This window comes from Phaseolus vulgaris, chromosome 1 (assembly GCF_000499845.2).
Source record: "Phaseolus vulgaris cultivar G19833 chromosome 1, P. vulgaris v2.0, whole genome shotgun sequence".
Lineage (NCBI taxonomy): Eukaryota > Viridiplantae > Streptophyta > Magnoliopsida > Fabales > Fabaceae > Phaseolus > Phaseolus vulgaris.
Genome location: NC_023759.2, coordinates 28,110,469 through 28,124,750, shown reverse-complemented (window position 1 = coordinate 28,124,750; position 14,282 = coordinate 28,110,469). Strand labels below are relative to the sequence as shown.

Genomic DNA, 14,282 nt, shown 5'->3' with positions numbered 1-14,282 from the left:
TTCACCGGTTGTTCGTCAGTCTAGTTCGAGTTCTCGTCGTTTTCTTCATCTTCTTGAAGTTTCAACCGTTCGTTCTTTAGTTTCACCAAGTTTTCACCGTTCGTTCTCAATCTCGTTCGATTCCACCGAAGAGTTTGTTAGAACCGCCGTAACAGTTAGAAGAGTTTCAAGAAATCGCTGAAAATGAGAACCACCAGGGAAAGTTCGACGCGCGCTGAGAGTGGAGACATGACCATGCAGCAGGTCATGGATATGATGCAGGGATTGCAGGAGGCATTGGCGGCATCGAAGGTTGAACAAGAACGCATGCAGGCGGATCTCGCGGCGTCTCAGGCGAGAAACGAAGAGCTTTGTCTTACGAATGAGGAGTTGCGCTGCGGGTTGCGCAACAACTCAGGGCTACGTGATACAGATGATCACGAGTGTTTCACTCCACCAAGGGAATTCTCTACGCCGTTCTCGCAGTCGATTCTGGAGGAGGTAATTCCTAACACGTTTGTAGGTCCTAAGGTGATTTTCATTGGGATGGAAGATCCCGAAGCACATCTCACTGCGTTCCACATGCAGATAATGCTAGTAGGCGGCTCCGATGCCGTAAGGTGCAAGCTCTTTATGAGCACGTTGACTGGGATGGCCATGGATTGGTTCATCAGCCTTCCAGACGGCCATATCACATCTTTCGCACAACTTTCCCAGCTATTCAGGGAGCAGTACCTAGCAAATAGGGCTCCACCACCAGTTTCGTATGACTTGTTTGACGTGAAGCAGTATCAAGGCGAGAGCTTGAAGGAGTATATCAATCGCTTCGGGGCTCAGGTGGTGAAGGTTGGCACCACGGAGGAGCCCATGATTGTCTACGCATTCAGAAAGGGGGTGTGCCCTTGGCCTTTTTGCGAGTCAATCATTCGCAACCGCCCCCGAACTTTTGCTGAGATAAGGCGTCGTGTTGTGGAACACATCGCCACTGAGGGCGAGATGTGCGAGAAGCGCACAAGCGTTGCACCCACACGCCCGAGAGCATTGTCGCGTGCACAACCTGCCAGGGTCAACGAGGCAGCGACGGGAAGGAAGAACCAGGAGAGGATACGCCCATACGAGGCGAGGAGGCCCCAAGCTAGGGGTCGAGCAGAGGGAAACAGGCCGGCGAGGGAAGGGAATAGGCCGATAAGGCACAACTCCGTGGTGGAGCTTAAAGATCTTATTGCTGTGCCAAACATAGCTGACAGGCTGAGGCCACCAGTGAAGACAGATAAAGTGCTGGGACCTCACAAAGACTCGTGGTGCAAATTCCACGAGGCATTTGGGCACCACATCAACAACTGCTTGGCGTTGGGCCATCAGTTAGATGAACTGGTGAAGAATGGTTTCCTGAAAGATTACATGGTCGGGTCTGCTACGGCCGCGGCCTTGGCAGTACCAGAGGAAGATCAGGCACACGAGATGCCAATACACGGAGAAGTACACACCATCTCTAGTGGTTTCTCCGGGGGAGGGCCCACTGCCTCTCAGCGTAAGAGGTATGTGAGGTCAGCGAATTCAGTTGCTGGAGAGGGTTCAGACGACCCGTGGGAGACAGACCTGGTGTTCACAAAAGCTGATCTACATGATGTCGTCCCACATGACAATGACCCCGTGGTCATTTCGGTTGTCATAGCTGGGAGAAAGGTGCATAGATTTCTCGTCGACCAGGGCAGTTCTGCAGATGTCATGTTTTGGTTGACCTTCAACAAGCTGCAGTTTTCCCCTGACCTGCTGAGACCCTACACTGGATGCTTGTATGGGTTTGCAGGGGACCAAGTGGAGGTACGTGGCTACTTGGAGCTAAGGACGACGTTTACGGATGGAACGGCGTCCCGTACAGAGAGCATTCGATACTTGGTAGTCAATGCCAATTTAGCTTACAATATTCTGTTGGGTAGGTCAGCGCTGAATAGGCTAAGAGCAGTGGCTTCCACGCACCACATGAAGATGAAGCTGCCAAACCTTAGTGGCAAGGTGATCGTCATCAAGTCTGATCAAGAGGAGGCCCGAAAATGCTACGAGAACAGCTTAAAAACGAAAAGGGGCGTGGTCATGGTGATGGAACGCCCGCCCGTTTTAGATACGCCAATGGAGGTAGAGCCCTTGGAAGAGGCGACGCCCGCAGAGTCAACACCTGTCGAGGCCTCACCCGCGGAGGCGACGCCCAGGGAAGACGCGCCCTCAGAAGAAGCACATGGGGAGGCCTCGCCCATGGAAGAAATATCAGAGGAGGCCACGCTTGAAGCACCTGATGGGGCGACGCCTATAAGAGAAGGCAGCAGAGGCGAGTCTTGTGCGGAGAGTGTGCGAGACAGGCGACCCCAACCAATGGACAACGTGGTGGAGAGGCAGATAGGTGGCAAGGTATTCAAGTTGGGACGTTTGCTAAGCCAGGAGGAACAGGACGAAGTGGCGGCGATGATCTCGTGCCACCTAGATGCGTTCGCATGGTCCGCCTTGGACATGCCAGGCATCGACCCAGATTTCCTATGCCACCACCTCACCATGGATCCCAAGGTCCGCCCTGTACGACAAAGGAGAAGGAAGTTCAACGAGGAGAGGTGCCTCATCGTGCAGGAGGAGACGCAGAAATTGCTAAGTGCTGGGCATATCAGGGAGATCCAATACCCTGAGTGGCTGGCCAATGTCGTCTTAGTGAAGAAGGCGAACGGAAAATGGAGAATGTGCGTCGACTTCACGGATTTGAATAAGGCGTGCCCTAAAGATTCGTACCCCTTACCTAGCATCGACGCATTGGTGGATAGCGCTTCAGGGTGTAAGATGCTGAGCTTCTTGGATGCATTCTCGAGGTACAATCAGATAAAGATGCATCCAAGGGATGAGAGCAAAACGACGTTCATGAAGGAGACGTGCAGTTACTGCTATAAGGTGATGCCGTTTGGGCTGAAGAACGCGGGCGCCACCTACCAGAGACTAATGGATAAGGTTCTTGCACCCATGCTGGGAAGGAACGTGCAGGCCTACGTAGATGACATGGTGGTGACCTCGCAGGAGAGGGCGCGACACACAACGGATCTGGAAGAGCTGTTTGCCACCATATCAAAGTACCGTCTCAAGTTGAACCCCGAGAAGTGCGTCTTCGGGGTTGAGGCGGGTAAATTTTTGGGCTTTATGCTCACAGAAAGGGGAATAGAGGCGAACCCTGATAAGTGCGCAACTATCATTGCCATGAGGAGTCCAACCTCAGTAAAAGAAGTACAACAACTTACTGGGTGAATGACAGCTTTGTCAAGGTTCGTGTCTGCTGGAGGTGAGAAGGGCCACCCCTACTTTCAGTGCCTCAAGAGGAACAACCGCTTTGCGTGGACCGATGAGTGCGAAGCAGCATTCCTCAAGCTGAAGGAGTACTTGGCGACGCCTCCGGTGTTGTGCAAGCCACGGGCAGGCGTCCCCCTTCGTTTGTACTTTGCTGTGACTGAGTGGGCTATCAGCTCTTTGCTGGTCCAGGAGCAGGATCAAGTGCAGAAGCCCATCTACTTTGTAAGCAAGGCTTTGCAAGGCCCCGAGTCGAGGTACCAGTCGTTGGAGAAGGCGGCGCTGGCAGTAGTGTTCTCGGCCAGGAGGCTCCGCCACTATTTTCATAGCTTCACAGTGGTGGTGATGACGGACCTCCCCATTCAGAAGGTACTTCAGAAGCCAGATGTCGCTGAGAGGATGGTTCGCTGGGCAGTGGAGCTGTCAGAGTTTGATATCCAGTACGAGTCCAGGGGATTCATCAAAGGGCAAGTCTACGCAGATTTTGTTACAGAGCTCTCACCAGGAGGTGCCCCCCAAGAGGTGGAGTTAGGATCACAGTGGATGCTCTCAGTGGATGGATCCTCCAATCAACAGTGGAGCGGTGCGGGAATAGTCTTGGAGGGGCCTAATGGGGTGTTGATCGAGCAAGCCCTACGTTTCGCCTTCAAGGCAAGTAATAACCAAGCTGAGTATGAGGCTTTAATCGCTGGAATGCTCTTGGCCAAGGAGATGGGTGCGCAGAGCCTCTTGGCAAAGAGTGATTCGCAGTTGGTCACAGGGCAGGTGACTGGGGAGTATCAGGCAAAAGACCCGCAAATGGCGGTGTATCTGAAGTATGTCCAAGTGTTGAGGGGAGCTTTCGCTACGTTTGAGCTGGTGCATCTCCCTAGAGAACAAAATGCCAGAGCTGACCTGCTCGCCAAGCTGGCTAGCTCAGGCAAGGGGGAAAGGCAGAGGACGGTCATTCAAGAAACGCTCAAAACGCCATGAAAGTTTGTGGCAGACAATAGGGTGGATGTTCTTCACATGAGTGTGGCGAGAGGAAAGCCAAGGAGCCATCGCTCTTTGATTCAAGATACGACGAGGACACCCTGCGTCAGCTCCTATGCGGCCTCGCCCGAAGAAGAGAAGTGTGTGCAAGTATGTGCCTTGGAAAAAGGGGACACGTGGATGACGCCTTATAGGCAATACATTGCAATGGGATTCTCCCAGCAGAGCCTGGAGAGGGAAAGAGGATAAAGAAGAACTCTGCAAGGTACACTCTCGTTGATGGAGTGCTATTTAGGCATGGGTTCACACACCCAATTCTGACATGTGTGAGTGGCGATGAGTGTACGAGGATCATGTCGGAACTCCACGAGGGGATTTGTGGAAGCCACGTCGGGGGAAGATCATTAGCTTCCAAGGTGATTCGTGCAGGGTTTTATTGGCCATCGGTGAGGGAGGATTGTGTGAGATATGCCCAGCGATGCAAGCAGTGTCAGATGCATGCTGACTGGCACAAGGCGCCTCCAGAGGAGCTGAGATCGATTTACAGCCCGTGGCCTTTCCACACATGGGGAATCGATATTCTGGGGCCTTTCCCTTTGGCGATAAGGCAGATGAAGTACTTGATAGTCGCCATCGAGTACTTCATGAAGTGGATAGAGGCAGAACCAGTGGCCCTGATCATTGCGCACAAGGTAGAACACTTTGTTTGGAAGAACATTGTATGTCGTTTCGGGGTGCCGAGGCATCTCATCTCAGGTAATGACACTCAGTTCGCGAGCCAACAGTTGGGGAAGCTGTGTGCTGAGGTAGGAATCAAGCAAGTGTTCGCATCAGTCGAACACCCCCAAACGAATGGGCAGGTAGAGTCTGCGAATAGAATTTTGCTGAGGGGGTTGAAGCGAAGACTGGAGAAAGCTAAAGGGGCGTGGGCAGAAGAAGTGCCAAGGATTGTGTGGGCTTACTACACCACGCCTCAATCTTCCACCATGGAGACGCCTTTCAGCCTAGTATACGGGTCAGACGCCATGATCCCAGTGGAGATTCACGAGAGTTCCCCGCGTTTTCTAAGCTTTGTGGCAGAGGAGTCCAACGAAGAAAGAAAGGTGAATCTAGACTTGTTAAACGAGTCCAGAGAAGAGGCGAGGATAAAGGCTGAAGCCGTGAAGAGAAGAATGGAGCATCAGTACAACTCTAAGGTGAAGCTGCGACAATTCCAAGTGGCTGACCTGGTCATGCGGAAAGCTCATCCTTATAAGTTGGAGAACAAGTTGTCTCCCAAGTGGACCGGACCCTTCAGAGTAATCGAAGCCAAGGGGAATGGTTCGTACAAGCTCGAGACTCTGGAAGGAGGTCCCATCCCACGTAGGTGGAACGCAGCCAATTTAAAGTTTTATTTTAGCTAAAAACATTGTGTAGTACACAGTTTAAAAGGGGACACTCTTTTTCCCTTTCGGGGGTTTTTTAATGAGGTCACCCAAGTAAAAAAAGAAGTTCAAGAAAACTTTGTCTCAGTTTTTTCTTCTCTCACAACGTAAAAGCAAAGATTAAGAAACAAAAACAAAGGCTCAAGGCGTCGCTAGGGGTAGGCGTCGCGAGGCGTAGGCGTCGCCAGGGATAGGCGTCGCCAGGGATAGGCGACGCCAGGTGTAGGCGTCGCCAGGCGTAGGCATCGCCAGGTAGAGGCATCGCCAGATAAGGGAGCGGGCGCCGAGTGCGCAAACCAGCTTGAACGAGTCGACACACCAAAGCAAGTGACGGGAGCACACTCTCGGGCGCGGGCGTCGAGTTGAAAGGTACGCATAGTATAAGTTAAAATCCGAGCGTCTAGTTCCTGAGCAGGGGTTAAGGGATTCCTTCGGGACGCCCCCTCCTAAGGTGAGAACGGCTAGCCCCGGTGTCTGATGTTTAGACACCTCGCAAGGAAGTGGCGGGGGGCGTTTCCTTCGAGCGTGGGCATCAGACAGTAAGAAGTTTCGGAGCAGTGGAGAACCAGGTCACTTGGTGCAGATACACGCAATTAAGGAGAAGTGCCATCCTTCGGGAAACCTTCTCCTTAGGCATAATCACCAAAATCTCTGGTCATCTTGGTGTTTAGACACACCAGGGACGACACAATGATGTTTCCAACACGCCTCTCCCTGGGCGTGGGCACCAAGAACATTGATCGCTTTGGTGTTTTCAGACACCCTGAGGTCGAAACGGCACTACCCCCGGTAAGGCCTCTTCTCAGGCGTGGGCACCAAGCGTGCAGAGATAAGGGCTAAGTTGCCTTGGTGTTTAGACACCCCGTGGACGATACGGCGCTGCTGTAATAGGCCTCTCCACGGGCGTGGGCACCAAAGCGTGACTTTGTCCCAACTGTTTAGGCACGCTGAAGACGATTCGACCTCGCGTTCAGTGGGTCTCTCCTCGAGCATGGACACCCAGTACAGATAAGATAAGCCCTCCTCGCCCTCGATCGATGTCGAGGCCACAGAAGAAGAGATAAAGTCCTCCCTCGCCCTTGAGCGACGTCGAGGCCATAGAAGAGATGAGACCAGTGGCGCCTTTGGCAGTAAGCGCCTTAGGGCTCAAGAAAAGTAAGTAAAAGAGCAAGTTGAAGATTTTTACAAGTAAAAAAGGCGAGAGAAATTCGAAGAGCGAGAAGAAGAAGCATAGAGAACGCAAGCTATCAAAAGCAGCAAGAGCAGAAAGGAAAACACGAGAGCGTGAAGCCAAAAGATAAGTTATATTAAGAAATACAGGGAAGAAGATGTTCATAGCAATTACAAAAAGAGCAATTACGTACATGATTACAAAGTTTTACAAAGGAAAAGCTAATCTTCAGGAGCCGTCAAAGGCACGATTTTGCCTTCGACCACTTCATTGAAGGGACTACACTCCAAGACGTTGATGCCAGGGTTTGCGCAAGCCGCTTGAACAAGGGCCTCAGCAAACCCATCAGTGAACCCCGTCGCAGCCTCTTCGATTAACTTTTCCTTTGTGGCCTTGAAGTTCTCAGCTTGAGAGGCCATCTCTTGGTCTTTGGCCACCAAAGCAGCAACCAGCTCCTGAACTTTGGCCTGTAGAGTTGTGTTTTCGGCAGTTAGCAAGTTGCAATCATTAGTTTTGGCCTCAAGGGCTGCCTCAGCTTTTCCCAGTTTCTGCTCCCGGTCGACGCAGTGGGCTTCAAGCTTCTTCTGTTGGATCTTAGAAGTCTCCACCTCGCCTTCAAGCTCCACATCTTTAACGTGAAAGGGAACAACCTGGTTAAGAAGCTCAACATGGGCTTGCCCTGCCTCATGCAGTCGTTTGCTGGCCTCCTCTTTGGCCTTCTGTGCCACCTTCAGAGAGACCCTGTATGCCTCCTCCTAGCGTTCCCAGCGTTTTTTCTCCTCTTCCAGGGAGGCAAATTTCTTCTCCAAAGCTTGAAAGGCAGAGGCCTCGATAGCTTTGGCTTTAGCTTGGTCTCGCCAAGTGTTGGCACAGGCGATGAAGGCACCCATGTAGTAATTCATGCCTTCCTTCTTGGGCCCTTCAGTCTGGCAGCGTGGAGACATCTTTTCCAGGTAACCCCTCAATGTGTCTTGGATTGGTAGGGGAAGCTCTGGTGCAGGTGCAGGTTGAGCAGGTTCAGATTCAACCCCGCCCTCCAAGGCCATTGGTTGTGGAGGTGAGGTGGCACTTGGAGGGTGCTCCCTAAGTGACTCAGCCCCATGTGAAGAGGAAGACGTGGAGGTAGCAACCTGAGGGGCAACGCGGGTAGTCCTCCTTCTTTTGAAGACTTGCCCTTCAACAAAATCTTCCTCGTCCTCTGAAGGTACCACCACCACCCCTTTGCCATTATCAAGGGGGGCTGGTGCAGCAGTGGATGCGGCTAGGGCGAGAGACATGGCTGCTATGGGAGGCGGCGACTGTGGGGTTTGAGTTGGAGATGGTAGAGTTTGGGGAGTGGTTGTTGGAGGTGGACATTGGGGGCGAAGGGTGGGGGAGGTAGGGGCGTTTTCAGAGGTTGGAGGAACGGAGACCCCACCCCCTTTCGATGAAGCAGACTTCATGGCTTGGGCAAGTCTCCATCTCCTTTGCTTGTCCATTTTTGAGTCTGTATCAAGAGGGCAAACACAGTGAGAGTTAAGCACAAGCTAAATTATGACATGAGAAAGCATATAAATCATGCACAAAGCAAAAAACAAGCAGAAGCAAAGAATAAAGGATTGAAGAAGGTGGTTCTCGTACTTATGTAACTAGCAAGGGCTTCAACATTGTACTCACGACCTATCAGAATTGAGGTGTCGAAGTCCCTACCCACGCGAGAAATTGAGAGGAAGGGAAACAGAGAAATGGGGAAGAAGAGTGCAAATGCGAAAAAAATAAACAGGCCCAGACAGTTATATTAGTACAAAAGTTAAAGGGGAGAGCCATTGAAGGAGAAAAATCATACCTTTTGAGTAACTGGTTGGATAAAGATTGGAAGCACGAAGAAGAGAGCAAATATTGCAGAGAAAGCTCGGGAAGATGAACAGTGAGTAGAATGCGAAAAAGTGATGAAACAGTAACTGGGAGTGCGCGTTTTTGAAAGATATAACGTAAACTTAAGGAGCGCGAGAGGCGTTAAGTTGTGGCCGTGCGATTGGGCCACGTGTCAAGAGATTAAAGCATAACTTAAAGTGTCACATCCTCAGCACAGAGAATGTCACGTCAGCTGCTCAGAGAATGTCACATCATCAGGAATGCCACATGGATGGTAGGGCGAGGCCTTAGTCTTTTTGCTGAAACAAGTGTCAGCTCAAGACTGGGGGGCTTGTGTATTGTCCCGTCCCCGAGCATTGACCAAAGTCAAAGTCAAAGTCAAAGTCAAACACGTGGTGGGACCTGCCAAGGGCCTCAAAGGAGAAAGTCAATAGGTTGACCACTTTGGGCGTCGCCAGAAGTGGGCGTCGCCAGAAGTGGGCGTCGCCAGAGGTAGGCGTCGCCAGGTGTGGGCGTCGCCAAGTTGAGGCGTCGCTAATGTCACCCCCCGATACCCATGGGTAGGGAAGACCGTGGAGGGGGCGACACAATCAGAGGTCACGGTACGGGCGAGGAGGCCTCGGGCCCCGGTAACTCAGAGCAGTAATAAAGAGAAGAGAAAGGTGGCTTCAAGGCCATAGTCCCAGTACCAGTAGGGGGTAACCTGACTTGTGAAGTACCCACGCCACCTCTGGAGAATCCCTGGGACAGATACGACCCGGGAGAGGGCCACGCCCAGGGGCGAACCATGTGCATGGTATGAGAGGAAGGCAGATACACTCCCAGGGCGAGTGACTAGAAGTTGGGGCGCATGAGTCGGCACCCAGGTAGTCACCCCTCGCGCCAGATGCACTCCAGAGAAGGAGGACTTACAGGTTGGAGTTTCCCTAAGTTGGGTTAAAGCGTTGTAAGGCCTTCCACGTGGAATGGCGGTTAAGTCAGAAGGACACGTGGCAGTAAGCACAGAAACATCAAGGTATATAAGCTTCTCTGAAAGTTTACTAAGGTACGTTTTATCAGTTGCACATTTTACTCAGTTTACACACTCACTCAGAGAGAAAGAGAGAACAAAGTTAGTTACAATTCAGTTACGGTTCTCCGATACGGAGGTTTTGATGTTTCTTTCTTTGCTGACTTGATCGTCGGAGTGCAAACGGCCGCGAGGGCACCCTTTGCTCACTTCATTTCAGGTACTCACGACGGTGTAAGACAGAGATTTGAGTTGAAGATGAAGGAGTCCTTGATCGCAAGTTAGAGCCACGCACAAAGACTTTCTCAGTCAACCGGCAGGAACAAAACTGATTGATTTATTTTTCTATTAACGATATAACATAAAACAAGTTGTTTTATCGAAATAATCGACTATTTTTGCCTTACAGAAAAGAGAAAAGAAAAAAAGTTTTTTCAAAACCTTTGGAGAACACTAAGTGCCAATCTACCAGTTGTTTCAACAAATCAATTGATAAAAAACTTGTTGTAGTCACAAGACCTTGAACAATAGTTTTTTCAACTTATTGAAAACTCAAAACAACTGATTAAAATTCACTCAACCTTTAGAAAACATTTCTTTCAAAAAGAGATAAAGAATCAAGTGAGCTTGAATCAATAATAGATGTGAATTGACAATTCAAAAACTACTAAACAACACACACAAACACAACATCAAATTCTTCAAGTCTTCAAAGCAGTTTTAGAAGCATCAAAGCACCTTGTTCAACTGGGTTAGCCCGTGCCATATAGAAAGTGTGGGTTAATTTTATTGTCCGGTCCTGCATGTGGGTTGGCCCGCAAACATGTGATCAACTCGCATAAGAAATATATTTTTTAAATCAATGAAAAATAAACTTTTGAATATATATTTCGAAAAAAAATATTTAGTTTGTTTATTAAGTTAGTTTTTTTCTTATTTAGATGAATTAGGTAAATGGTCTCACATTATTATTGTCACGACACATGTGTAATAAAATGTTTTAATTTTCAAGGTAATTTGAATTTCAATAATACTAATAAACTATTTCATTAGATATATACACTTTTTAAAGGTAATACATGTAAATACATGATACTATTATAATTTGAAAAATAATATAAGATAATTGTACCGTCCGGGTCTCGGTCGTTGACCGTTGACCATAGTGAGCATGGGACCCCCGAAAGAGGGGTCCACGAGGAGGGTTCAGTTGGTTAGGAAAAGAGCCTCGTCAGGCTCACATGTAAGAGGAACCGAGGAGGTGTCGGCTTGGGGAAAAGGCGAGGACTCTTCGGCCCTCGGCACCCAAAGAGAAAGACGAGTCAGAAAGGTGGCATGAGGGCCACATCCTAGCTACCAGTATAGAGAAGCCCAGACCACGAAGACCATGCATAAAGGTGTAGGGAAGCGGTAGTACGCCCCACCGCTAGAGAACCACTGGAACCGATACGACTCGGTAGAGTCTCGTTCCAAGGGCGATCCACATGCATGGGACGTGAGGGGGCAGTGTACGCTCAGTATGGATGATCCCTCTGATATTGGGCGTATGAGTTGACGCCTGAGTGGTCATCCCGCGCCAGTTGCACTTCGAGAGGGCAGCCTCACTCACTGGAGTCAACCTTAGCTTGGGTTACGATGATGTGAGGGCCTGCCTGTAGTGATGCTTGAGTCAAAGGTAGCCACGTGGCAAAAGCGCTTAAGTCAAAGGTATATAAGCTTTTCTGAAAGACTTAGGGAGGTACGTTTTCACACTTTACACACAAGTAATATGAGAAAGAGAGAGAATTCAGTTACGCGCTTCCTTGAGCACGGTGTTCATAGTGTTTTGTGACAGAGGTGCAACGGTGTTTTCTGCCATTACTGACTTGAGCGTTGGAGTGCAAACGGTCGCGAGGGCGCCCATTTGTCTCTTTGTTTCAGGTATTCACGGCGGCGAAGGGTGAAGATTGGAACGAAGGCAAAGGAGTCCTTGAAACGCAGCTCGTAGCTACGCACGAAGGTGATCGAGTCAACCGGCAGGAATATTTTGGTGCCCACCGTGGGGCCTGATCTAAAACAGCAGTCCCACCTTAAGAAGTTCGAGTTCCAGTAGCGACAGTGAAGTTCGTGGAGGTTTTCCAAGATTCTTGAAAGATTCATCGGGAATCCTCAAGATTTGCTTAGTTTCACCGAAGGAAGTTCCAAGATTTGCCGAAAGTGTTTAAGATTCACAAAGAAACAGTGAAGAATGAGGACTACGAGGCAGAGTTCTACAGCACGCGTAGAGAGTGATGGCATGACCTTGCAGCAGGTCATGGAGGTGATGCAATGCCTTCAAGAGGCGATGGTGGCATCGAGGGCGGAGTAAGAACGCATTCAGTTGGATCTTGCGGCGTCGCAGGCAAGAAACGAAGAGTTGTGCCGTGCGAACGAAGAGTTGCGCCGCGGGATGCGCAACCACCCTAGGAGTTGCGAAGCAGAAGATCGCGAGTGCTTCACGCCATCCAGGGAGTTCCCCATGCCATTTTCGCAGTCCATTATGGAAGCGGTGATACCACCCACGTTCGTAGGCCCGAAGGTTACGTTCATTGGGATAGAAGATCCAGAGGCGCACCTCACTGCGTTCCATACGCAGATGATGCTTGTCGGCGGTTCTGACGCCGTGAGGTGCAAGTTATTCATGAGCACGCTGGCAATGGACTGGTTCATCAGCCTTCCAGACGGCCACGTGACATCATTTGTGCAGCTATCACAGCTATTTAGGGTGCAGTATATCGTGAACTGGGCTCCCCCACTAGTGTCGTATGATCTCTTCGACATGAAGCAGTACCAGGGGGAGACGTTGAAGGAGTACATCAACCGTTTTGAGGCACAGGTGGTGAAGGTTGGCACCACAGAGGAGCCGATGATAGTGTATGCGTTTAGGAAGGGGATCTGTCCTGGGCCTTTTTGTGAGTCGCTCATCAGAAACCGCCCCAGAACGTTCGCAGAGATCAGACGTCGCGCGGTGGAGCACATTGCGACAAAGGGAGAGGTATGCAAGAAACGTGCAAGTGTTGCACCCGCACGCCCTAGAGCATCGTCGCGCGCATAGGCCGCGAGGGTGAATGAGGTCGTGACAGGGAAGAGAGGCCAGGAAAGAAAGCGCCCCTACGAGCCCAGGAAGCCTCAGGCCAGGGGACGCTCAGGGGAGAACAGGCCAGTGAGGCACGACATTGTGGTGGAGCTAAAGGACCTCATCGCCGTGCCTAATATCGCAGATGGGCTGAGGATCCCTACGAAGACAGACAAGGTGTTGGGACCACGCAAGGATGCTTGGTGTGAGTTTCATCAGGCGTTCGGGGCATCCGATCACCAACTGCTTGGCTTTGGACCATCAGTTGGACGAGCTCGTGAAGAGCGGATTCTTGAACGATTATTTGGTAGGGTCATCTGGAGCCGCGACCTTAGCAGCGCCAGCAGAAGACCAGGCCCATGAGATGCCTATCCACGGGGAGGTTCACACCATCTCTGGTGGTTTTTCCGGTGAAGGATGCATTGCTTCTCAGCGCAAGAGGTACGTGCGGTCAATAAATTCGGTGGAAGAGCAGGGGGCGGATGACTCGCTGGACATTGAGCTTGCATTTACGAAGGCTGACCTCCACGATGTCGTCCCCTACAATAACGATCCCGTGGTGATCTCGGTTGTGACCACGAGAAGGAGAGTGCACCAAGTGCTCGTGGACCAGGGCAACTCGGCGGATGTGATGTTCTGGTCCATGTTCAACAAGTTACAGCTGTCTCTTGATTTGCTGAGACCATACACAGGATGCTTGTATGGCTTCGCAGGGGACCAGGTGGAGGTGCACGACTATCTGGAGCTGAGGACGACTTTAACGGATGGCACCGCGTCTCACACCGAGAATATAAGGTACCTGGAAGTGAACGCCAACTCGGCGTACAACATTTTGCTGGGGAGGCCAGCTTTGAACAGACTAAGGTGGGTGTCGTCTACGCGGCACATGAAGTTGAAGCTGCCCGATCTTAGTGGTAGGGTGATCGTGATTAAGTCCGATCAGAAGGAAGCCAAAAAGTGCTATGAAAATAGCCTTAAGACAAAGAGGGGCGTATTAATGGTGGTGGAGCGCCCACCCATGGAGGAGACGCCCATGGAAGTAGAACCCATGGAGGAGACGCCCGCGGAGGCATTATCCACGAAGGAGGCGCCTGAGGAGGCGTTACCCGTGGAGGAAGCGCCTACCGAGGCAGTACCTGGAAGAGAGGGCCGCGAAGTCGTATCGCGCGCTGAGAACGCTCGGGAGAGGCGACCCGAGCCAGCTGAGAACATGGTTGAGCGACAGATAGGTGGAAAGGTGTTTAAGTTGGGAAAATCGTTGGGCTCGGTTGAGCAAGAGCAGGTGGCTAGGGTGATCGCCCGAAACCTGGAAACTTTTTCATGGTCCGCCTCAGACATGCCAGGTATCGACCCCGATTTTCTGTGGTACAGCCTAACCATGGATCCCAAGGTGAAGCCTGTGCGCTAGCACAGAAGGAAATTCAATGAGGAAAGGCGACAGGTTGTGCGCGAAGAGACCAA

General features: G+C 50.9%; 2 protein-coding genes across 2 annotated transcripts; both read left to right on the top strand.

Moving 5' to 3' along the window:
- The first annotated feature begins 183 nt into the window (after nucleotides 1–183).
- LOC137815819 (uncharacterized) lies at nucleotides 184–3,258 on the top strand. The gene has a single exon (XM_068618932.1). It carries the CDS (start codon nucleotides 184–186, stop codon nucleotides 3,256–3,258), a length of 3,075 nt encoding a protein of 1,024 aa, XP_068475033.1.
- On the top strand, nucleotides 3,259–4,269 carry LOC137815818 (uncharacterized). The gene has a single exon (XM_068618931.1). The coding sequence runs from the start codon at nucleotides 3,259–3,261 to the stop codon at nucleotides 4,267–4,269; it is 1,011 nt and encodes a 336-aa protein (XP_068475032.1).
- The last annotated feature ends 10,013 nt before the right edge of the window (nucleotides 4,270–14,282 follow it).

Bases quoted from the DNA above. Each gene is read 5' to 3' on its own strand.
- LOC137815818 (XM_068618931.1), top strand. From the start codon at position 3,259: ATGACAGCTTTGTCAAGGTTCGTGTCTGCTGGAGGTGAGAAGGGCCAC.
- LOC137815819 (XM_068618932.1), top strand. From the start codon at position 184: ATGAGAACCACCAGGGAAAGTTCGACGCGCGCTGAGAGTGGAGACATG.